This window comes from Ascochyta rabiei, chromosome 11 (genome assembly GCF_004011695.2).
Source record: "Ascochyta rabiei chromosome 11, complete sequence".
Lineage (NCBI taxonomy): Eukaryota > Fungi > Ascomycota > Dothideomycetes > Pleosporales > Didymellaceae > Ascochyta > Ascochyta rabiei.
Window position 1 is genome coordinate 1,529,577 of NC_082415.1, and position 23,552 is coordinate 1,553,128.

The 23,552-nt window shown below is 50.3% G+C and overlaps 5 protein-coding genes across 5 annotated transcripts, besides 2 other annotated features; 2 read left to right on the forward strand and 3 right to left on the reverse strand.

The window, feature by feature from the left end:
• Positions 1 to 389: 389 nt before the first annotated feature.
• Positions 390 to 2,743, reverse strand: EKO05_0007109 (uncharacterized protein; the record flags this gene model as incomplete). Its single annotated transcript, XM_038940878.2, has 4 exons — positions 390 to 1,604; positions 1,654 to 2,374; positions 2,425 to 2,583; positions 2,631 to 2,743. 4 exons carry the CDS (start codon positions 2,741 to 2,743, stop codon positions 390 to 392), a joined length of 2,208 nt encoding a protein of 735 aa, XP_038797633.2.
• A 1,624-nt stretch (positions 2,744 to 4,367) lies between these two features.
• Positions 4,368 to 7,072, reverse strand: EKO05_0007110 (Xaa-Pro dipeptidase; the record flags this gene model as incomplete). The annotated part of the gene is made up of 5 exons (XM_038940746.1): positions 4,368 to 5,556; positions 5,610 to 5,734; positions 5,784 to 6,726; positions 6,773 to 6,917; positions 6,970 to 7,072. The coding sequence occupies 5 exons, from the start codon at positions 7,070 to 7,072 to the stop codon at positions 4,368 to 4,370; spliced, it is 2,505 nt and encodes an 834-aa protein (XP_038797634.1).
• Positions 7,073 to 8,601: 1,529 nt separating this feature from the next.
• On the reverse strand, positions 8,602 to 10,116 carry EKO05_0007111 (uncharacterized protein; the record flags this gene model as incomplete). The annotated part of the gene is made up of 2 exons (XM_038940865.1): positions 8,602 to 9,763; positions 9,818 to 10,116. 2 exons carry the CDS (start codon positions 10,114 to 10,116, stop codon positions 8,602 to 8,604), a joined length of 1,461 nt encoding a protein of 486 aa, XP_038797635.1.
• Positions 8,606 to 8,676: a tandem repeat.
• Positions 10,117 to 10,382: 266 nt separating the features above from the next.
• EKO05_0007112 (NAD(+) ADP-ribosyltransferase) lies at positions 10,383 to 12,575 on the forward strand (the record flags this gene model as incomplete). Its single annotated transcript, XM_059636956.1, has 4 exons — positions 10,383 to 11,030; positions 11,078 to 11,267; positions 11,318 to 12,402; positions 12,453 to 12,575. The coding sequence occupies 4 exons, from the start codon at positions 10,383 to 10,385 to the stop codon at positions 12,573 to 12,575; spliced, it is 2,046 nt and encodes a 681-aa protein (XP_059492939.1).
• A 2,847-nt stretch (positions 12,576 to 15,422) lies between these two features.
• EKO05_0007113 (Mannan endo-1,6-alpha-mannosidase) lies at positions 15,423 to 16,899 on the forward strand (the record flags this gene model as incomplete). Its single annotated transcript, XM_038940708.2, has 3 exons — positions 15,423 to 15,510; positions 15,555 to 16,276; positions 16,330 to 16,899. 3 exons carry the CDS (start codon positions 15,423 to 15,425, stop codon positions 16,897 to 16,899), a joined length of 1,380 nt encoding a protein of 459 aa, XP_038797638.2.
• A 2,782-nt stretch (positions 16,900 to 19,681) lies between these two features.
• Positions 19,682 to 19,721: a tandem repeat.
• The last annotated feature ends 3,831 nt before the right edge of the window (positions 19,722 to 23,552 follow it).

Below are 23,552 nucleotides of genomic sequence, written 5' to 3' on the forward strand. Positions count from 1 at the left end.
CGAAGCTCCTCTCCTTAAACCCCTCACTCTCACTCTCACCGCCGTCGCCGAAGCTGAATTTCTAGGATTAGAAGTAGGCAGCTTGGAAATTTGAGGTATTCAAGTACATGATTACTAATGTGTCTCCAATAGCAAGTCGAGGTTCGCCGAAGTAGAGTCGCGCAGCCCATCGGTTGTCGAGACGCCGGAACGGAAATGGGTTCTGCGCACGTGATCGGAACGAATGTCATACAGCTGCTGATAGCATAGTTGAGATGGATTACAATCTCTGGTCGGCTCGAAAGTGTGTCTGGCTTGGACAAAAACCTGGGGAAGTAACTCCTCCACGCATGCGTGCTCATTGGAACCGGAACTGATGGTCTTCAAGGGGTAGACCTGCGCATGTTGGTTCATATGAGACCCTGGAAATGTCTAGATATCTGCTCTATCTCCCATACACTCAAACCTTGTTCGCCAAAGTTCTCCGCTGATGGGTCTGGTTGTAGAGGCTGTGTTGTTGCTGCAGTACCGAACGCGTCATACAGGTCAATAAGCTCGTCACCGATGTTGAAGATATCAGGCATTGAGCCTAGGTCGGTATCGAAATTCGGGTCACTCCCACTCCACATGGAAGGCAGCTCAGTCGTCGCGGAGTCCACCTGTATTGATCGCTGCCCATGAGACGATGAAGAAGACCCCTCAACCTCCTTTGTTGTTGGATGGCTCGATTGACCTCCCGCTTGTCCATGCAAACCCAATGATTTGATTATTGGCAGAAGTCCACGAATACTCTTCCATAGTCTGCGGCTTGCCGTACCATTACGCGAAAAACCTTTGACCAACTCCACAGCAGAGACGAAAGGTTCTCTACTTGCTTCGGCAAAAATGCTGGGCGCATGGCAAACCGCCAATAGCAGGACCGCCAGCGCACTCAGTAAGTAGTAATGATATACACTCTGTTGGCGGGCGTAAATGTCACTGGTACTGTTGAGGTGTACCAGCACCTGGATACTGTCTTTCGCGATATCGACAACAAGTCGAGCAGACTGCATGTCCGCCTTAATATTGTCTGGAGTGAGTACATGGTGCCGGTGTATCAACGTGCGCATATGGTTGCCACGCAGGTAGAGCAGCGTTCGTAGACGGTGAAGCAAGCATGGCTGCGTCTTTGGTGCCAAACCTAATCTGGGATGTCTGAACTGCAGCTCTTGCGGTATTGAAAGGAGCCAGTTCGAGGTGATAAAGTCCAGGTAGTCCTCCGTCTCCTTCGGAATTGTCTGCAAAGGGGAGCCGTAGGGCGGTAATGCTTCCCATACTCTGGAACAAAGCCTAGCATAGGCAACCATGCCTTTCAAGTATGGGTATGTCTTCTCAGGTTCTGGCAGCTGTGTATCAATATCTCGATCATTCAAAGCAAACGACAGACTCGTGCCGAAGCTCCACCGTCGATCGAGCTCGTATACGACCCAAAATACTTGCACGGCAAGCTTACGCTCTTCGGCATCCTTGAAGTTATCGAGGAGGCTTTGCTTGCGGTGCAGGCCCATTTCTAGAGCTTGACGGCAAGCTCTCCCAATCGCACGCCAAGCAAATAGCTCCTCTTCAGTGTGACAAAAATAGAGACTCTTTTTTCTGATTAGCTGATAAGGAAAAAGCTGAGCTCAGCGGACTCACCAGCATCCCCATGATCTGTATGTCTTTGAGCTCCACCTCGGTCTCACTGGAGATCCTGCCGACGTCTTGTTCGACTTCGAGAACCAGTCGGTCTGAGAGATTGTTCTTGCCATGTGTCTCATGGGTAATAGCTGTCGCAACAGCAAGCCTGAGCATATGTATGTCTTTCCTCCCTACTCTTTGCAGTCTGGTGAGCTGCTCAGGGCACCGAACCATTTCCATGATTTGAGGTGCATCTGAGATCAAGTCCTTCGTCTCTATGATCGGATGGACACACGCTACTTCTTCTTGATAGATGCCAAGCAGCCGGAGGACTTCTTCGTTAGATATGCCCTGTAGCCCTTCTACACCCGACCGAAGCAGATTTTGGGCCAGTGCTGTAGTAGGTTCTGGCGTCACGTCCCGTGAAGATAAGGATGAAGTATGGCCTGCTGGATCATGCAAATCCGAAGGGATACCCATTCGATTGAGAGATGACTCCACAATATTGAGACTGAACGCTGCGCGGGTAGGGCCTGCAAACTGAGGTTGCCGAGGAGGGTTTGTGCGTTGAGATGCAGTACTGGTATATGCTGGGCTTGCGGTCGGCTGCGAAGCTGGCGTAGTCTCAGCAATTCCAGTAGGTTGACTACTTCGTTGCTCGACCAAGGCTGCAACTGTTCCTATGAGCCCGGTGAGCTGTTGTCGCAGGAAGGATACATCGTCGGTAAGCTGCTTGTAACTGGAACTAGGTGTTAGTTCCGTATGACGTCCAGAACTACTCAAGCTCACTCTTTACTCTGAGTTCTTTCTTTGCTTCTGTCCTTCTCTTTTGCAGTTTGTGTCGCCGTGGGGACAACAATGCATGTGAGATTCATCGCGGAACATCGTTGACATTCAGCGCCGTCATCCATGCGAATACACTTTACCTTACACCGTTTACACTCGTTGCTCAATAATTTAGCGTTTACAAAAATTATAACGCCGGGTAGATTTACCAAGCTGCAGATGTGTATTTTGCGCGTTTGGAGCGCGAAGTCTCAGGTCCTTCCTGAGCGGGTCTCTTTTGCGACGAGTTCGACATCGTATCACCGCCAACACGGGATTCCATCCTTCGAGCAAGAGACTAGACAATCTTCGCCCGCGAACAATGCGCGTAAGGACGATGGCCGTTGCGTCGACACGCGACACGTAAGTATGGAGTTAATGAGCGGCCTTGGATTGGACGGTAGGTAGGCACGGGGTGGAGGCTTCGGCGAGCGCGGGGTGATTTCCGCGCTATGACCACCATTCCCCACGGCTTCCTCTCCACCTCTCTTGCACTTATTCAAGGCCGACAATACAAGGCGTCGCAGACTGGAATGACGATAAGCGCTTTATCAACGTCTGCCGGTGAGGTCCGTTGAAAATCCCTATCAGCTAATCTCACGACGCGGAAGGAACAGCGAACAGGCGTATACCGCCATTGGCATTCAGCAATGTGTAGGACGAAAGAACAGTTCCGAAATAGAGCTCAAGTTGGCGGCTCGTTCAGAGCTATGCTTCTTATTTTGTAGCTAAAATCTCCACACAAGGGTAAATAGACAAACATCTCAAGTCTTACACAGCAGCTTCAGTACGAAATTAACTATTGGATCCCTACACCATGGTCTCTCAGAATGTGACGGTCGCTGGAAACTACAAAGATCTGGGCCAAGCACAAGATTCAATACAAATTCAATTTCGGTATCCTAAGTCACGTGATGTCACTTTCACCGAGCTTCGCGCTTTGTGTCGCTGCATGGGCATGCTCATCCATTGGTTGTGGATGGCGCAGCTACTCAACTTTCAAATTTCACATTGCGATGTCTTGCTGCTATTCAACCATGTAGCTTTACTTCACATCGTCACCACCAATCTACGCACCACATTTGGTCTAAATATTTCAGGAGAAAGCCGGAATTTAGGGAACATTCATTCAGCTGCAAATCGGCTGCAGTAACATCATTTCTGTTCCATCTCTATTTCTCTTGTAACGACATCATTTACCATCCAAACGTCAAGCCTTCTAGCTCGGCCACACCTCACATCCAATGACTCTGTCCCTTTACTGTATCTGTCACGTCAAACGCAAGAATCGTTTTCCGGGTGTCGAACAGCTTCCTTGGTAGTAGTTCTATCTTCAATCTCTCCAGTTGTCTTGTCTCCCCGCTGTCCTCCTCTCATGCACTTGCAACAATCTCGAGACCTACCGTGGGACGTGCGTTTACACTTTGCGTCGCAACCGACCACCGCGACCGCCTTCTCTTCTCTTTTAACATCGCCGCACCGGACATGACGTCAATCGTCGAGATTTACAGCGAGAACGCGATGGGTATGAACTGCGCCGACTAGCTGAGTTGGGAGGTATGAGCCTATCAAAGCTATTGCAGATGTTGAGATTGGATGCGGTTGTAATGAGTGTCATGCGGTGTGGGAGGCGTGGCAAAAGGCTGTTCTTCAAGGGAAGGTTTGTCGGTGTCAGTCTGGAGTGGAATGCGCCTCTCGTCGATGATTTACCCTTCTCAATTGCGGTTTGCCTGAAAATGGATCAAGTACATTCAAAGGTTATTTTGGCTTGCTCTCCTCAAAATCGATGATAAGATTGTGTTTCATTATAACGTATATTGGTATATCGAACATGTTACGGATGAAAAATGATGGATACATCGTAGGATGTATGCTTAGAAGAGCAGTGTCCAATGAGCCGACTGGTTTCATGCCAGCCAGTCGCGATCGTCCGTGTGGTTGCTTGCTCGTCGCTGTTCCCGTTGTTGGGTGCTGCGATCTCTGATGATCGTGGTTACTTGCGACTCCAACGCAGCGTGCCTCTGCTTACTGAATACAGTGGGTGTCACCGCATTTAGCGGGGTGTGCTGGTCTGTTGCATACATGCATACTGGCTCCGCAACATACTGGCCAAGTGCAACATTTTGACATTGTTTGGTGAGCTCCTCTACGAGAGAATGATTGATGTCATCTTGAGGAATTGCTTTCTCTCTCAAGTATGTCGGATATGTGCTTTGTTGTGGTGCTAGGTCTGATGTGGGAGTACAATCGTGCGGGATTTGTGAGATCGTCAGATGACGAACGTCTTTGAAATGCGGCATTGTGTCTGGTATCTTTCGTGTGTTGTCTGCCGTTTCAGTACCCCCCGTTTCGTGAGCTGGTGACAGTTCGCACAGTACTGGCATGCTGAGAATTGGGCTTGGATCTTGCTTCTGCGGTAGAGAAGAGCTTTTCGCAGCTAGAGCTAAGTTTTCTCGAAGCCTCCTGAGAGTTTGGGCAAGTATTGTACAATTGGTGCAGTGTGACAGTCCTGGCGTTTGGAATGGAAAGGCACAGCTGTCACCAATGAACACATGCTTGACATCGCAAGAGAAGGAGCCACAGACCGTCACTGGCTTTCCGTGGTTGAGTTGGGGGACTTCTAGAGGCGGAGAGCGCTGGTTGGATTCGCGCCAATGCTGGACGCGTTCATCAGTCGTCATGCAGCGTTTGAAGCCAAGCGAGGTATTGCGGCGGTCCTTATCGCTGAAATGTCTTTGCTTAGGCTGGCAGGGCATAGTTGCTGCTCGATCTTTCGCTCTAAGAGCTTGTGGTGTGGCTTGGAGTGGAAAACCCGGTGCACGAAATAGATGCGGCTCGCTCGCACCTGTGGGAGTAACTGCTGCAGTTCGTCTGACAGTGTTCGAAACCGAGCTGACTCCTCGAATGATGTCGAACATCCTATCGCCTTTGGGTGCTGTAGTCAGGTTTTCATAGCCTCTTGAAGTGATGAGAATGTCGTCTTCGATTCGAACCCCTCCAACAGGTAGGTAACCCTGAAGAACCTTCTGGTTGATGAACCGTGAGTGTATTGGGGATGGTAAGTAAAACTGTTGTAGCGCATAAACGGAAAAGTATCTAGCACGGTCAGTTGACACGTCTCAGGTAGAACGACCAGACACGATACTCACATCCCAGGTTCAACTGTCACTACCATACCCTCTTCAAGTTGGCTGCTTTGCGTGTCTGTAGGTGCATGACAAAGGGCAAGATCATAAACCGGCATATGGAAATTCTCAGGGAAGAGCGAGGGTGCCTAGATGGAATCAGTTTACACAATGCCAGAAAGCAATCGAGATCACTACCTGTTCGAACACTGCCTTGCCTCCTCTGACACTCATCAGTTCAGCCTGTCCGACATCATGGACTTCTAGTCCAACATGATGACCCAGACCGTGCGGGAAGAATGCTCGACTTGTGCCTGCCTTATAGATCTCTTCCCTGGTGCCATTGTGCAGGATGCCAAGCTTGAGAAGCCCGTCAATTGCAATCTGATGCGCTAGGATGTGAAGATCCAGATACCGTACACCAGGTGCTAAGCGTTCGATACAGCTCTCTTGCATGCGTTCGACCAGCTTGTAGATGTTCCTTGCTTCCTTGCTCGGCCAAGACTCGGTGAGTGGAAATGTGCGTGTTATGTCGCTTGCGTATAGCCCATACTCGCATCCAGCATCAAGACACATGAGTTGACGATCTTCAAAATCCTCGTTGTTTGCATCATAATGTAGAGTTCCTGCGTTTGAACCAGAAGCGGCTATGGGATCATATGCTTGCTGTTTCGCCTGATGCGAAATACATACATCCATGAATAAGCCTTCAACTTGCGCTTCATTTTTGAACTTCAGAATGTTGGCGAGAACCTTCCGATGCGCTTCTGAACTGATGTCATTGGCTTTGCGAATAAGGCTAATCTCATGGCCATCCTTAATCATGCGCGCCGCGTTCATTGCAGGCCGTAGAGAGTCCGAGTCGATGATTGCACGGAGCCCAGGAATCCGTGGAAGCTGGCCGTCGTGTAGCACGTAGATATCGTTCCCGAGTCCGCCGTAATAGTTGCTCCAGTCCTTGATGACATCGCCCAGCTCGTCAACATAATAAACTTCATCAATGTCGTACCTTTCAACAGCTTCAGCGAGGGTCGAGCCGCGTCCGTTCCAGATGACGCGCTTGGGATCAATCCGGGGTATAAACAGAGACAAGATATCATGTTGGATGTCGTAAGTCATGTGGCACGACGGCTCATTGCATCTTCTGACTATTAGCAAACTCGATCCTATAGATTGAGTCTACGCACCCAGTGAGATAGTAGAAGTATCGTCGCTGCCGGAATGGCGCAGGCATGTCGCTGTCCTCGTTGTTCTTCGCCGGCTGGCCGGCCAGGTAGATCAAACCCTCATCAATACCCAACTTCTCCTGCACACGACGAGCATGTTGCCTTGCTATGATGTCCACATCAGTGGACTGTAGTGTGCGTACCTGTGCCCTACTCACCCGGATATTTCTCGAGCGGACCGTCCGCGTCCAGATGAACCCAGTACTCTTTTGCGTCCATGCTCAACCTCTCAGCAAGATCCATTCCATCAAGAGCCTCCATTTTAACGCCGGCGCAAATGGCTCCAGATGTTGGCAGAGTGTCAGAATGTTGTTGAGCGGCGTACAAGCAGATATTATGGCGCGCCGCAAGGCAGAACCGGTGAGCGCTAGCGCAACGCTTCAGCACCGGTCAACCGATGGATCGATCGGGCAGCAAAGGCCACCATCTTCAAAACCACAACTGTTCGTATTACAGAACTCTATCAGCATCTGCGACGGCGGTCCTATCGTCAGATTCTAAGTCCGGTGATGAAGATGGTGGAAGAGAGCATTCAGCTCTTCTGACCACATCTTTCGCGACCATGCTGTCCTGACGACCCCGCGGCGCATGACTCACAATTGTACCACTGGGTGACCGACCATGCAACGACCAACGTTCTGTACACATCCGCTCCAACACGCATACGCGCGACTTGAACATTTCGTGCGGCAAGGGCTATCGTGTTTGGATCAGCGCAGGCAGAAGAGAAGAAAGGGACATACGGTGGCTTGCCTAAGAACAATCTGATTGGTCGGTGAAAACCGGTGAAGATGCGCGGAGGAGCACGACCAGGAATGGAAGAAGCCGGATTTTGATCTCGTGCTTACGGGTACTTCAAGACTGCCAGCTATCACTGACTCCCATCTCTGGTCAACACGGTGATACCACGCGTACGATGACGGAGCTGGAAAACTTTTAGGTCTTACTAGGACCTGATTCTGACTACGCGTAACCTCTTTATACGCATTTGAGAATTTACGCAAATGGATTCTATCAATTTCAAGGTGCAGGAAGGACTACCATGTACCGGCACAGATAAAACTTGGGGGTCACTGCATCATACGTGAAGGACGTCCAAGGCCCGAGAGACAGCGCTCCTAACTTGCTTCGTATCGAGTGACGGCGTTGATGGAGAAGCTAGAGCTTCAGTTCATACTCGGGATCCTACTTGCAGCCATTGTGGCTACACTGTCTCCTATGTGCGTCTCGTGCACAGCGCGTGCTACGATTTAAAGCTCTCGACTGTACCACGTTCCTGACTTTAGGTACGCTTGGCACCAGGTATTGGACCTTCACATCTTCTCCCCATCAACTCGTGTTTTTCCTTGCGCAGGCTTTGCGCAAGGCGTGCATGGTAACGATTTACAGCATTGCCGTGAGCGCGGATAGAAAGTTTCACGCAGGACTACATCAGTGCACGCTCACCAGTGTTCTCCACCTACTTTTTGTTTGCGCCTGATACCTTTTAAACAGAGAGAAAACCCTTCTGCCACGTGCGGTATGTTTCTCCAGCAGGCAGATTTGGAGCAATTGATAGCGTTCACAAGTGGCACCTCGGTATCAGAGGTCACTCGATGCATGGCGGTGCCAATGACAGCGAGCGTACATGAAAATTTTCGATGTTCCCTATCTAATATGAGTTTGTCCTGATTCGTGGAGCGGGAGAAGGCAATGATATAACGTGAGAAATTGCAAGCATGACAAAGAAGGAAGTGGAAAGCGTTCATATGATAAATCTAGGGCACACACCTATCACTTACGGACACGAATTACTCATCATCGTCCTCTTCTTCATCTTCTTCTACCTCCTCGTCCTCATCAATATACATATCTTCATCGTCATCCGAGTTGCTTGCCTCACTGTGCATATCCACCTCAGGCGACCACTGCACTATGACATCTTGTGCAAGACTTTCAATGAACTTCCCCATTTGCTTTCCCGGGTATTCTCGCATCATTTCAGACCGTTCTTTGCCATCAACAACAACTTTAGTCGTGAACTCGACACTATAGTGGTTCTGAGAGAGCGCGCCGACCTTCAAATAGTTCAGCTCGAGCCCAGACACATTAGCCAGACCCTTGAAGAACTGTGCCCAAATATTGGGCTTCAGGTTGTAGGGCCCGGCTGGTCCTGCATCGAGTGTCATACGCCAGAGACTGAGACGCTCGAGCGTGGGGGCAAATTTGGAAAGTACCGCAAGCAGGGTGTCTCTGTTAACGGCTAGCTGTCCAAGTTCCAGGGCTTCGAGGTGAGGTAGGGCCACAGGCGAGGGCTCTTCTATCGTGATATGCGTAGGGCTTGGAGGCTTGAGCGCAGAGGGTGGGAGTAAGGCAAGCCATTTCATGAACTCTACGTTGTCGTGAACTTGAAATTTCTGGAAGTTCAAGCGCAGATGCTTCAAGTTTGGTGCACAGCTCAGGAAGTGGCGAAGAGACCGGCCAGCGGTCTTGCCTACGGACAGTCCTCCACTGTGTGTATGGTGCGAATTTGCCATGTCGGACAGGTTGAGCGTTAGGAATAGCGCCTTGAGATTCTGCAGCACCGGTTGAACCGCCGGAAACATGAAGTTGGCGAGATGGAAAGCGCTATCCGGCAGTCCTGCTGGTTGCTGGCGCAGAAGCACCTCGAGGCGTGGTGCTGCTTGCCTGGCAACACCTAGGGAGTAAAGGAGAATAGAGAAGACGTGCGATACGAATCGCGACTGCAAACCTGTTCCACGATAGGACTCGCGAAGCCGAACACCGGTATCTTGATAGACCGTAGTAGCACCCCACGAATTCCAGTAGGTACCATCTCGTTCACGTTTGGCACAAAAGTCGCGAACGTCGACTGTTTCCAGGTTGATTAAACCTTTGAAGGCCTCAGTCAGCATCTCGCGGTCGATGGCGTTGTTCAGCAAGGCTTGTTGATCGGCATAGCCCTGCATATAGCTGTAACGTTTTAGTCGTCAGTCGTCCTCACAAACAGCTCGCAAGCAAACGCACCTACTACACGCATCGCCGTCCCTGAAGCTGATCGGTAGGTCGTCGTATACGTTGGTGGCGATGATGAGATGCTTCAGCTTCTTTGAAAGGCTGGCATGTCGTGAGATGTCAAGGAGTACCTGAAGACTCGGCTGAGTGAGCATGAACTGCTTCTTGATGAAGAACTCCTGAGAAAACCATTCGTAGAGTGATTTCTCGGTTTGTTTGCAAGTGAGGCGGAGAGCTGCGAGATCGGGCGTCGACACAAACGAGGAGACGTAGACCAACAGCTCAAGTGGGAGAGATAGTAGGGTCGCCATTGTTACAGATGAGAAGAGTTCACACGCAGTTTTATGAGTTTCGTCCTCCAGGCAAAAGCGTGACACCGCGCCTTCCCAGGACATTAGCGTGTCGCACTAGTCCTGTTCGAGCGTTGCTGCCTGCACTGCCTGAATCTAACGTTAGGCCACCTATCGCGCTCAAGCTGTGATCTCATTTCAAACTACCTGCATAAGAGCCGCAAGCCTTCGGTTAAGTTGCATGCAATCATCTCGTCCACCCAATCCAGTCGTTTCTATCCGCAGCAATGGCTCGCAGAGCTGCTCAGAAGCAGGTCCAGGCTGCGCCGCTTGATGGCTACCTCGTCGCTACTTCCGGACGCTTTCAAGGAACGAATCAATCTGCTCTCCAAGACCGCATCCTCGATCTGGGAGGAGACATCGCGTCCAAAGTCACAACCGATACCAGTGTTCTGATTGCCACTGACAAAGACTTCGAAGCAAAGTCGATAAAGGTTGCCGCTGCGATTAGCAACGGTATTCCAATCGTCACGATCGGCTGGCTTGAGGAGACCGAATCATCAAACGTCAAAGCAGATGAAGCGCAATACTCAATCGGCACGCCAATTGCATTGAAGCAGACCTCGAATCTCGCTCCCCCTCCTGCTGCAGCCAATGGAAAGAAACGCGCAGCTTCACCAACCGCCTCGCCTCCGCCAAGTCAAACTGCTTCTCAATCAAAGAAGCGTAAGACACTTGAGAAGAAGTCCAAGAACGAGAATGCCAAGGTTGGAGATGGCCAGAACGCAAAGTCGAAAAAGATTGCAGTCTCCGTCGATGAATACTGCACACTACCCACTTACGAGGTGTACATTGACAACGACGGTCTCGTTTGGGACGCGGCTTTGAACCAGACCAACGCTTCTGCCAACAACAACAAATTCTATAAAGTCCAAGCAAGTATTCCAATGATGAGCCTACGATGTTGGCTAATGTCGAGCAGTTGCTACGAGATCCCAAGGGCACGGACTTTCACACTTGGACCCGATGGGGACGGGTTGGTGAGAGAGGCCAATCTGCCATGTTAGGTGCTGGTTCCCTCTCTGATGCTGTTGAGCAGTTCGAGAAGAAGTTCAAGGGAAAATCTGGCCTCAGATGGGAGGACCGTGGCGAGGATCCTAAGAACGGCAAATGTCAGTGCCATTACTATGATTACATTCCTCTCTACTGACCCACTTCACAGACGCATACGTGGAGAAAAACTACAATCCCGACTCTGATGACGATGGTGACGACGACGGAGAGAAAGACACTGCCAATGGAGCAACTGGCGATGCGAAAGACGACAGTGATAGGCCAACTGCCCAGTCCAAGCTAACCAAGCCGGTCCAGAACCTGATGGCACTTATCTTCAACCAACAATACTTCCAAGACACCATGAGAGAGATGAATTATGATGCCGATAAGATGCCGTTAGGTAAACTTAGCAAAGGCACCATCAGTCGCGGTTTTCAGACACTGAAGGACCTTGCTGCAATCATCGACAACCCTACTACATCTTGGGAATTGGAAGCTCTTTCCAATCGATACTACTCACTCATCCCTCATGCCTTTGGACGCAATCGTCCGCCGGTCATCCACAACAACGTGCTCCTTAAGAAGGAGATCGATCTACTTGAGAGTCTGTCTGACATGAAGGAGGCTGCCGATATGCTCAAGAATAGCCTGAAGGACGACAGCGACCTCAATCGTCTGGACCGTCAGTTCCAGACCCTGGGTATGAATGAGATGGAGGTGCTTAATCCCAAGAGTTCGGAGTTCGTTGAACTGTCGGACTATCTTACGAAAACAAAGGGGGCGACGCACAACGTTAAGTATGCTGTGCAAGACATCTTCCGCATTCAACGCAAGGGCGAGTTCGAGCGTTTTGACAAGAGTCCTTACGCAAAGTTCTCTGGCAATCGTCGACTGCTCTGGCACGGTTCTCGCGTTACCAACTTTGCTGGTATCTTGGGTCAAGGTCTGCGCATTGCGCCTCCTGAAGCTCCCGCAACTGGATACATGTTCGGCAAAGGTATCTACCTCGCAGATATGTCAAGTAAATCGGCGAACTACTGCTTCCACTTCCAATCCGGCGGCACTGCTTTGCTCTTGCTCTGTGAAGCAGAGCTCGGCGACCCAGTGCATGAGCTTACGAATGCTTCGTACACTGCAGGTGAAGACGCCAAAGCGAAGGGCTTGTGCAGTACCTGGGGTAAGGGTCGGGTCGGACCAAACCAATGGAAAGATGCAGGATGCGTCCACTCCTCATTGGCAGGTACCATGATGGTGAGTTGTGTGTTGGAGTTACGCGAAGATTGGTACTGACTTGTTTCCAGCCTGATGTTGCAACCGATCCTGGCGACACTAACGTGCAGGGAGCATACCTCCAGTACAACGAGTACATCGCCTACGATGTCGCCCAAGTGCGTCTACGATACCTTCTTCGCGTTCGCATGTAAAGAATACTCGTACTGTCGTAGTCACTACATCATCATCGTCATATAAGGCCTCTCTTCGATTGCATGTGCGGCGTCTATCTTCGGCTTCTTGCAATTACGCTTTGGGTTTTATCCATGGCGTCTCGTTTTCTTCTTCTTTTATCCCGGTTCATGGATGGAAAAAAGCGTTTCAAACGGCGCAGGTGCAGCATGTTGCTCCGCAGTTCCTTCAAATGTTCACTGGAAGATGACAACTGTAACATTGTGTACAGTAGCGCCTCTACCCGTTTCGCCAATGAAGTAACGCCATTCCAAATAGAGCTTTCTTAAAAGAGAGCAAGTTCGAGGTCCATCTCTCTAGTGACGTTGTCCAAGGACTTGGTTCCGTCGCCAGCCCATAACGTTTCCAGCACGGCAACAACGGCTCTGTAGTACGGATAGTCGCTGAGGGAGTCATTTGCCAGCGAAACAATGCACTCTAGGATGAATGCATGGGACCCTGCCGTCAGCATCGCCGGCTGCGACCCAACAGCGACCAATGGAAAGAGAAGTGCTTCAGTGGCCACGAAGGTGCTCACGTCCATCCTCATTCGTAGGTCACGCAACAGGGTTAGGAGGTGCCTCCCGATGGAGTTATATGATTCAATTCCCAGATTGCTGGGTAGACCATGATCCAGACGATACTGCCTGATCATGATCAACCCAGCATACTGTGCTGCTTCCCAAATTCTGCACGTGGCAGGCTCACCAAGCTCGACAGGCCATTGCAGTAAACGCTCTTCGATGTCGTGGTCCATCGGCGAGGCTAACAAATCGATCAGGCTGCAAGGCAATCCGGTTACTTGTTCAATACCAGTCTGGCCCATACAATGGTTGTGCCACATATCCAAACGCTTAGTCCGGCGTCCAAGGCTGTGAGTCGGCAAATCTAAAACACCTATTAGGCTAGCCAATTCCTCCGAATCTTCGGTGGACAATTGAACCGATTGCCTTTGGTGGAATAAACTAGCGATACCATTCAGATGGATGCTGAACGGCATAGCTCGATTCATCTATACTATATCAGCAACCAATCAGGATCATAAGTATCGATTGGCCTTAGCTTACGCTGATCGAGCAAAGCAAGATCCCGGCATAAGGCGTCATCTCTTCCTTGAAGCAAATGGGGTCCGAAAGCGCTTGTCGAAATGCTTTAATGCTTCGACCGTAGTATTCGTCGGCATGCTGAGCATGTTTGGGGTCGAAAGTGATCTGGTAGGTCAGACTGTTTAACAGCATTAATTTCGATTGCGCGCAGTGACCAAGGTTTTCACGAAATCGTCCTGGGTCAGGTATGCTTTCGACAGCGGGCTTAGAGAAGAGGGTTAGGGCGCCCCAATCAGCGACTGTCTCGCGTTCAGTTGACAAGGCTCAATCATGATGAATGCTGAGCTTACAGTCATACAGCACTTCTCTCTCGAACTCTGTGAGGGATGCATATATATCGCAGCCCAAGTATCCGAGTAACAGCTGATCCTTTTCACTCTCATCCCCTCGCGTACCATCCGAACATGACATTGGTGCACTGTGGGCCTCGGATTTACACTCCACGGAATTCGGCTTTGTCTTCCTCAAGGATGCATGGCGAAAAGTGACACTGGGCTGCCCCCGGAACGCCCACTTCAGCCGTACGCCGTACCCTTCACAAGCGAGCCCCAAACTCCGACATGCTTGACAGAGTGGTCGTGTCTCGTCGCACTTTTTCCGACGTGCGCGGCAGATCCAGCAGCCAGTTCGTGTGCGCTTTACCCCGGCTTTTAATTGTGGTGTAGACATGATATAGAAGTGTGGCTGATGACTGGGCGCGGCTGGTGCTTGGAGGAGTGTTTGACGATCCCTTTCACGCTAATTTGGTGCGAAATGCTGCCGAAGCCGTGGGGTTCGACGACACGAACGGCGAACTGTTCGAGAATGCACGACGTTAGAATGGCGTTTCCTACGTCGTCTCTTGGGTGCTAAATTACCAGTGATCTCCAAAGCAGCCCTGTGTGCATCGCAGACCACCGATGCCCGCGCCCGCCAGTAGACGCTGGTCCCTCGGCTTCGCGCAATACAGGCTCTCGTGTCTCAATCCCATTCTGTACGGCAAGTACGCGGTCAAAGTCCGTCACAGCCCTAGTTCTTCAAGCACTTTCGCGATTTGACCTTACCAGATCTGCGACTCATACCCACATGCGACCTTCCCTGAGCTCTTGGCGCCAAGCGCCATCCAAGCGCGCCAACGCTGACTTCGGACTTGGTCTTACATTATTACGCACGCATCCCAGGCTTTAGCTGCTGCTGCGCAAGCTGCCTTGGTATTTCTCTGCTGGATGATGATGTCTTTCAGAACCCAAACGTCAGACCCGCCGGACTCCGCGAAATAGCACAGTAGCCTACCGGTGGCACCCTTCCTGGGGTTGTGCGTATTCGCATACCGACACAAAGCCTCGGCTGCGCCTCGTTTACACGAGCACCGACCGCAATGTTGATTGAGATGAGACGGCTGTACATCAGGGGACAAACAGTCGCCAAGTTCGCCCTCAATCTCGTAGCCACTTGTTGCCTGGTTCCATATGATATGGGGGCTTCCAAGAGGCGCACAGTCGCCCAGCAGCCGCTGGGGCTCAGCGCGGTTACTTGGCTCCAAGCAAAGGGGTTTCATAACATCACGACCTGCGCACCTGTATCCTTGAACTTGTAGTCTCACCGTTTGTTCTTCGACCTCACCCCACCCTTTGCCTTGGATTCTACCACGTCGCTCGCTCAACCAGTTGCCCGAGGCACATTCGCTACGCATGCCAGCCCTCAATCTCTCTGTTCATTTTGTGTAATACCCGACAATCCGCAATGAAGCTTTCAAATATTGTTTTCGCTGCGGTTGGTGCGCTGTTGCCCGCCTCGACTTCTGCGATCGAGCTCAACCCCGACGATCCGGGTGCGTATTCAACTCGTAGGTCCGGACTATGCTGACAGTGCCAGCGTCTATCAAAAGTGCAACCAAGATTGTCGCAGCAGGTCTGAGAGACTGGTACACTGGAGATCGAGTCGGCGACACACCTGGAAATTTACCAGACCCTTACTACTGGTGGCTATGCGGAGCCATGTTCAATTCCTTCATCGACTATTGGTACTACACCGGCGACGATACGTACAACGCAATCACAACACAAGCCCTAGTGCATCAAATCGGGCAACCCATGGCATTCATGCCACCCAACCAGACTAGCACTCTGGGAAACGACGATCAAGCCTTCTGGGGAATGGCGGCCATGTCAGCAGCAGAGAACAAGTTGCCCGATGTCAAAGATGAGATGTCCTGGTTATCGCTTGCTATTGCTGTCTTCAACACACAGGTCCCGCGTTGGAACGCCAAAACCTGTGGCGGTGGACTCAATTGGCAGATTTTCGTTTTCAACAACGGATTCGACTACAAAAACACAATTTCAAACGGGGCGTTCTTCAACATAGCAGCGAGATTGGCGAAATACACAGGCAACAGCACATATGCGGAGTGGGCAACAAAGACATGGGAGTGGGAACGTAGCGTCGGCCTCATGAGCCATGACTACCATTTCTATGACGGCACGAGCGAGCGTCAGAACTGCACAGAGCTCAACCACGTCCAATGGACCTACAATGCAGCCATTCATATGTCTGGCGTCGCAGCTATGTGGAACTTGTCAGAGACAACAAATGATGCGGTAAGCTCGAATTGCCACTTTGATAAGGGTTTCGTTTGCTGAAGATCGTATAGACCCAAGCAGCATTCTGGCGCGGCCATCTCTCCGGTATAATCAACTCAACAGATGTTTTCTTCTCCCCCGAGGGCGCACCCGACGTCATGATCGAAGTAGCTTGCGAGCGCAATGGACTCTGCGATCACGACCAACGCTCCTTCAAAGCCTACCTGGCACGCTGGATGGGCTTCACGATGCTCACAGCTCCGTGGACGCGCGAGCTCATTATGCCGCGCATGCGCGCCTCGGCTGTGGCAGCGGCGAAACAGTGCAGTAGTGGAAAGGGCGGGTGTGGATTGCGCTGGTGGAAAAACGGCGTGAATGATGGCGAAGTCGGTGTTGGAGAACAAATGAGTGCGCTCGAGGTCATGCAGAATCTGCTCATTGATCACGTTTCAGGTCCCGCGGGCGAGCAGACAGGTGGAGTCAGTAAAAATGATCCCTCTGCAGGGAGTGACGGAGGGGACACTCTCGTAATTGAGCATGATCCTGTTACCTCAGGGGACAGAGCGGGTGCTGGTATCTTGACCGCGCTGGTCATTATATTCATGTTCGCTGGCGGGTGGTGGTTAATCACCGGAGATTAGGTGGATCCACTACGAATAGTTCCTCTGTTTCAAAGATCGCATTTCGCGCAGCGCCCGTCGCTTTGGGTGCCCTGACGTCTGATCGCCTGCATCCTCGAGCCGCCCGCCCGCGGGTCCCGTTGAACACCCGAGATCAAGAACACGATGACTATGTGTTTGCAAGCATGGACACTGCATAACTTGAATGTCTAGAACAGCGCCCGTGTCCGGCTCAGGGTTCTAGGGAGGTCGAGATTAGAATACCAAAGTACGCCCTGCGTTCTGCCTCGAGTTACAATCTACTTCACGAGGACCACTATAATTACAGCACACACCGCCCGTTCAGCCAATCAGAGGCCGCTGGGGTTGCCGCGTACAGCAAGTCAGAGCGCCAACCAATCGCATCAGTCTTCGAGAAGGTAAGCTCAGGGCTGTCAGATTGCATCCTTCAATGGCGACTGGTAAACACCGGTCAAGCTTTTCTCAAGCTTTTTCCGTTGTCGTCAGCTCTACCTGTGTAGATCTTCCAGCGTGGAGATCTGTGCAGGGTTAGTCTGTAGATTGATGCAGAGCAGCCTTGGGGCTTGCGTGGAGGTGGCGCAGCATGAGCACCTCTACAATCCCATCGAGATATGCAATACTTGTATCGAGCTGCTCAAGGTCCAGTGGATATGTAGCTGCCCTTACGGTTTTTTGTTCTTTTAGCTGTCTGCCATCGGCTGTAACACAGTGATCGCTCTCCCCGCATCTTCCGGGAAATCCGCTTATGCTTCAAACCTACCTGAGTTCATGGCACCGATTCAGTCCCAGATACGCAATACTCTGTCGCGGGGTGTTCTGCTTCTCAGTCCCAATCCAGGTTCGGACCGGTTCACCCCAGCAGAGGATCGTCTGATTCAAAGTATTATGGATGTAGAGAATCATATACACCAGAAAGAGGAGGCGGTGTGGTGGTCGGTACCAGACTTACAAGTAGTGATGTGGATTGTACTGTTGTGCTGCTTAATGGAGGGCATTGTTGCTGGGCTTCGATGGTGCGTGATACTAACCTGATGAGGACGGAAGCTTTGCCGATAAGTTCAGGCGGCGCAGAAGCGCGACGATGATGGTAGAGCGCCATGCACTTGGTGAAGAAAAGGGAGACGCCAGTATTGGAAAGCTTGAAAACGAAGACGAAGACGACGAGGTGAATATTCCAGTTTTGTAAACGTCCGGCATCAGTAGAGACGAACAACGAAAACCCAATTAGCTGTCAATAGACTTTTTGTTTTCGCAGGTACTCAAGCTAAACCGCGCGGAGGGTGTCTCTCCTGTCTAGTCCTGACTGAAAAAGGGAGATGCCAGTCACAGGTGTCTACATGCGACTTTGTCTCTCGCCGGCATCCCTATCGCCAGTTTCTGTCAATCCCTTCGTCTCAGAAAGCAGAAGGCCAGTCGTTATAGTTCTCATTGGGGTCCGTGTATGGCCCGTAGTACACTCGAGAACCTCTATCATTGATTGCGAAAGGTACACCGCCGTTGGTACGAGTAATCACATCCTTTTCACAATAATCAGTTTCAGGATGTAAAGCAAAGGAAAAGAGGACCTGTTGGGTTGTACATGAACGGGCGACCGAAAGCCACAAGATCTATCTTGCTCTCTCTAATCAAGCGCTCAGCTTCTTCAACTGTGTATTCGTGGTTGAACCTTACATTTGGCTTGCTTCCTGAGAACTTGATCATCAACCCAAACTCTTGTAAAGGCTCGTAACTAGCCGGCAACTTTAACCCAACTATGCGGTACAGGCAGAGTACTCTGCATTCGAAACCGACCACGGCCTGATCATCACAACGAAGGAGCTCGGTGTGGCATACGTAGCCTTCAGCCCTATAGGCCACGGCTGGCTCGCGGACAACTTCGACCACAACTCGCCCGACGACTTCGCAAAAGACAACTTCCGACGAACAGGTGCATCTGTTTTTTTCCTCGCTCCTCATGCACTTTTACTAACGACTACAACAGTCCTCAAGTTCCAAGGTGACAACTTCCATAAGAACGAAGCTATTGTTGAGAAAATGAAGAAACTCGCAGCGCAGAAGGGGTGCAGCGTGTTATGAATCGCACTCGGATGGGTCGCGTCGCAAGGCATGATTGCCATCCCGTGCACCACCAAGCCGAAGCGGTTGGAGGAGAGCTGGGCATCGAGGGATGTGGAGTTTACGGACGAAGTCCTGAAACAGACGAGGAAGATTGTTGACGCTGCATAGCCGCAAGGGGTGCGGTCTGCTATGCACCAGTCGATGATTGGGCACTAGGGATCAACGGTCTCCGGATTTGAAGCTTCTTTGGCTTGATTTGCTCAGGAATATAGACAGGGAGATTGAAGGCGTACGCTAGAATCGAGGTGATTGTACAACAGTGTTGTTCTTGATCTTTGACCGAGAAGGAGACGGCTAGTGGCGAGGCTCTCGATGTGTAATCCATTGGGGCCTCCGTTGGGGAATATGGCATCAAGATTAGGTCCATCTGGCACCGGGCCTCTTGCCACGCTGGCTCTGGCGAAAATCTGTGTGCGAATCTAGCCGTCAGCAAGAGGCCTGGAAGAATTTAGCCCTCCGTGAATACCAACGTCCACAAATCTGCAGTAGTTGTAGTAGAACATGATACAACAAGAACTATGGAAAGTCCAGGGTCTGAAAGATGGAAAGCCAAATCTTAGTCTACTTGACAAAAACCAGCTCACGCATAGCATAAGAGGTAAGATCCGCGGGTAAACCGGACATCTCCAGAACCCGTTTCCGCCTCACTGCACACGTCACTTATCAGCAGCACATACCCAACACCAGCAGCCAGCACCAGAACCGTCCCGTTGCATCTAGCTCAGCTAGGAGTATGGGGGGCTTACCCTTCACGACCAGTATCGTGCATGACTTGAACCGGGGACTCTCGACAACAGGTACCTGTGTAGCCTCAGGACCCGCAGGGCGACAAGGTAGCTTATAGAGAAGTTCTAGATAAACAAACACACGTTATACCAAGTACATGTTCCACGCTGCCTTTCCTCAACTTTTGCAGCTACCATAATCTTAAACAGACTGAACGATATGTTCTCATCAAGGCAAGGGAGATACAAAAGTGATAGCGGGGAAGCAACACGTCCCCCCCGCAATGAAGATGCCCACATCATCTACCACACAAACAGAACAAGCAGTAAACTCTTACTTTCAGAGAATTACAACGCAAGACCCCCTCTATGGATTTTACGGCATATAGCCCTGCTTCCCCAAATCTCTCGATAATGGCATAGTCAACGTTGATGAGGGCACGGGGCATCACAAGCGATTCAGCCCCCGGATATCATAGGAACATGGTTATTATCCGTCGAGATTCCGGGCTAATGACGTGAAGATACAAGTGAACAAGAACAGAAACAAGAACTCTAATACTAGCAGGTAACACGTTCGTTCTCGTCACTCTGTTGTGCAGAGAACTAACAGGGTTAGATTGATGATTCGTGCCCTAGGATAGCTGGAATTGGCGGTGCGTTGGACTGTGAGTAGATGTAAAAGGACACGAGATCCTGGATGGGTGATTTCGCTACGTGTATGCTGGAGAACGAGAGTGCCGAGAGAAGAGGGCGAAGAGAAGGCAGAAAGAGGGGACGATTGCTGCGTGCAGCGGAGTGATTCCTATACTGCTAAGATGCATGGTAGATATCAGTAATGAAAGCTGCCTATTGCTTCCTCGCATTTACCTTAATCGATGCGACTTTTGCATAGCTGTAGCTTAATCCGGGCATCAACGTACTGCCGAAACAGCTTGAGAGGATCGCGAGCATCCATTAGGCCACTTACAAAGTATACAACAAATAGGTAGAACGCCAATCTCATCAATCCAGGAGCGGATATCAATCCCTTCCAAGACAGTCTGCCGAACCCATAAGAAAGCATGATGCGCAGAGACTAGCCGATGCAGTGGACCTAAAAGCCTCCACTAGGTACCAGCACCACCATGCTGTCCACAGTCGCTGCCGCAACCTCAAGGAATCCCGGGCATCAATGTTCGCTCGCAGCACCAAGATGCAGCTATACAGAAAACAGCAACAAGCGCCAATCAGCCTGCACGAGAACGCGATGTGCGGTGCGCAGGTCTTGCCTGGAGACTCGCAGTGAGACAGAGGATGGTTTCAACGCCCCGTGAGTCGGCACCATGGCGGTCCACGAACGTGGCTAGCGATATGGACAGCACTACCCCGCTGGAGCTCGGGTGTGAGCGATAAGGCGACCGGTGTCTTGACATGGTGGTCGATTGAGGTGCGAGAGTGGAGCGGCAGTTCGATGCAAGTGGCTTGAGTATTAGGAGGGTTAAGTTTACTTTAGGTAAGTATCCGTTTGTTACGCAGTCAGTGATTAAGTCTTTATTATTCTCTAGAGACATTTGTTAGATAGAAACGTTGCATACTTAGATATTAAACACTAAATATAAGAGTCTGTTTTCTTGTTTGTTAAATCTAGTACTTATATAACCCAAGTCTAGTATATTAGGAGCACTATTACGTAGGAAGCTATTCTTCATAACACGTAGATTGAATCTAAGGAGTTTAAGTTTCCTTTAGGTAAGTATGCATTATATCATTTAGTAAGTAGTTAAGTCTTTTAAAACTCTGCGAACATTTGCTAGATAGAAGCGTTATATGCAAGGACCTTCAATACTAAACATGATAAGTGTACTGTCTTGTGTATTAAGTCCGGCGCGTATGCGATCTGAGTCCCAAACATCGGAGGTATTGTAACGCGGAGAGGTAGGTGCTCTTCAGTCAGCCGCTTTCGCTCACGCTTGCGATGTAGTGAGACGATGGTTCCAGATCACTGTATGCTTCTGCGTAGTAGCGTCAACCCCAACGACACCATGACCACCCTTCCGCAAACTTCTCCAGCAGGCCGTGCAACGATGGTCTGAGTCTCAGCTGGTGGAGGCTCTCGACTGATCATCTCACTTCACCAGTGAGCTTCTCAAGCTTAACAGTGTCCAGCCACCAACCCAGCACAGCGTGTTTGACTAGTTCTTCATTCAAACACATTCTCGTGATACGCGCGTAGTCTTGTACTCGCGTAGAGCAGGAAGGAGGTATGCTTGAGCCTGCTGGGTCAGCACACAGCCGTACCTCTAGCTCTTAGTAGCCGTCGTCAGATCTCGAGCGCCAACTCCAAATCATTGCGACCACCCTGCATTTATGCGCCGGCGAGAAACCACGAGAACGGCAGACAAAAAGTATCTGAGATATTGATGACCGGCACTCCGGAAAAGCAACGTGTAGGCGAAGGTACCGAAAGCGAAACAGCATCAGAACAGCCGTCTTGGAATCGAATGATACTTGGCTGTGATGCATATTTGGTGAGAAACAGGATATCTCCGTCCCGAACAGTTCTGTAATCAGGCTCAGGGAAGCAACTCAGCAGATCGTGTTGCTGGCGAAGCCGTGGTGAAGAACGTACTGCTGAGCCGCGGACTCAGATATTTTTGTCATCTTCCTTGAACGACATGCCAAGTATACAGCCGGGGGTGGTGATGCAAGCTTGCCCCTGATGTTTTCATGTAGAAACAACAGCTTGCGGCCCAAGGATCTGTACGATGACGCTGCGAAATACAGTAGCCTGGTTTTGTGTGTAGTCAGGAATGATCGAAGAGACCGCTTGACTGATGTCAGACAGTCCTAACAAGGCATCGATTTTATCTCGCCGATCTGTGGCTTGGTGGCGACAGCGATCGAGAAGGGTACCCAGAAATGGCTCCTGCCTCAACGCGAAGTCACGTTTTTGGTCGTCATACCAGACGTACAAAACTGAGCTTGTTCTTCCAAGAGGAATGCCATTCTAAATAGTAAACCTTTCTAAGAGAATTAGCGCAATTATAAATAAAACACCCCTAAGCTGTATATAGCTACAGACAACAGTAACATATTAGGTAACAGCTACCTCTTATAACACCTAGAATTAGTAGAACTAAAGACAAACAGGTAAAGCGTTAAGCAGCCTTATAATAAGATTCTTGTTAAAAGATAATTCATGTAGCTTAGGCTACTAGAACGTGCTCAGGATGGACAGCTAGGTCTTTAATAATAGCAAATAGTTTGGCGCTCTCTAACTACTCCTTTCTAAACTAAACAATAGCATAAAAGGCGTGTAAAAAGATTAAAACTAGCTAGCTCTATATATTCTATAAGATGGTCTTAATATAAAGTGCATTAACATATATAAAGCGCAGTAGGGCAGTGTCTAGAGGATACTGCACTGCATGTCAAGATCACTAGTGACGTCTAGGCAGTAAAACAGCTTTTCTAGTAATTAGTTGTAAGCCGCACTATCTACGACGTATAACTTATTTAAACTAGTCTAGTCACTTCAAGTGCACAAAAGAGCTTTATACAAGGCAGGGATGATCTCATTAACAATAGTGTACCTGAGCATCCACAGCACACGTGTACCTAGGGCTCCTGGTGATATTAGGACCAGACGGATGCTTTTCGAGGCTGGAAGCAGCGCTCGATTCTGATACGAGGCTGTGTGTCGCCTGCCTGGACAGTTGGGCGAAACGGGAGTGTTTGCAGCTACGTTTTTTTGCGTGCTGGACTGGATGCGTTGTGGAGAAGGTCGTTGTTGAATCCGAGAACAAGGCTGAGTTGAGAATAACGGAT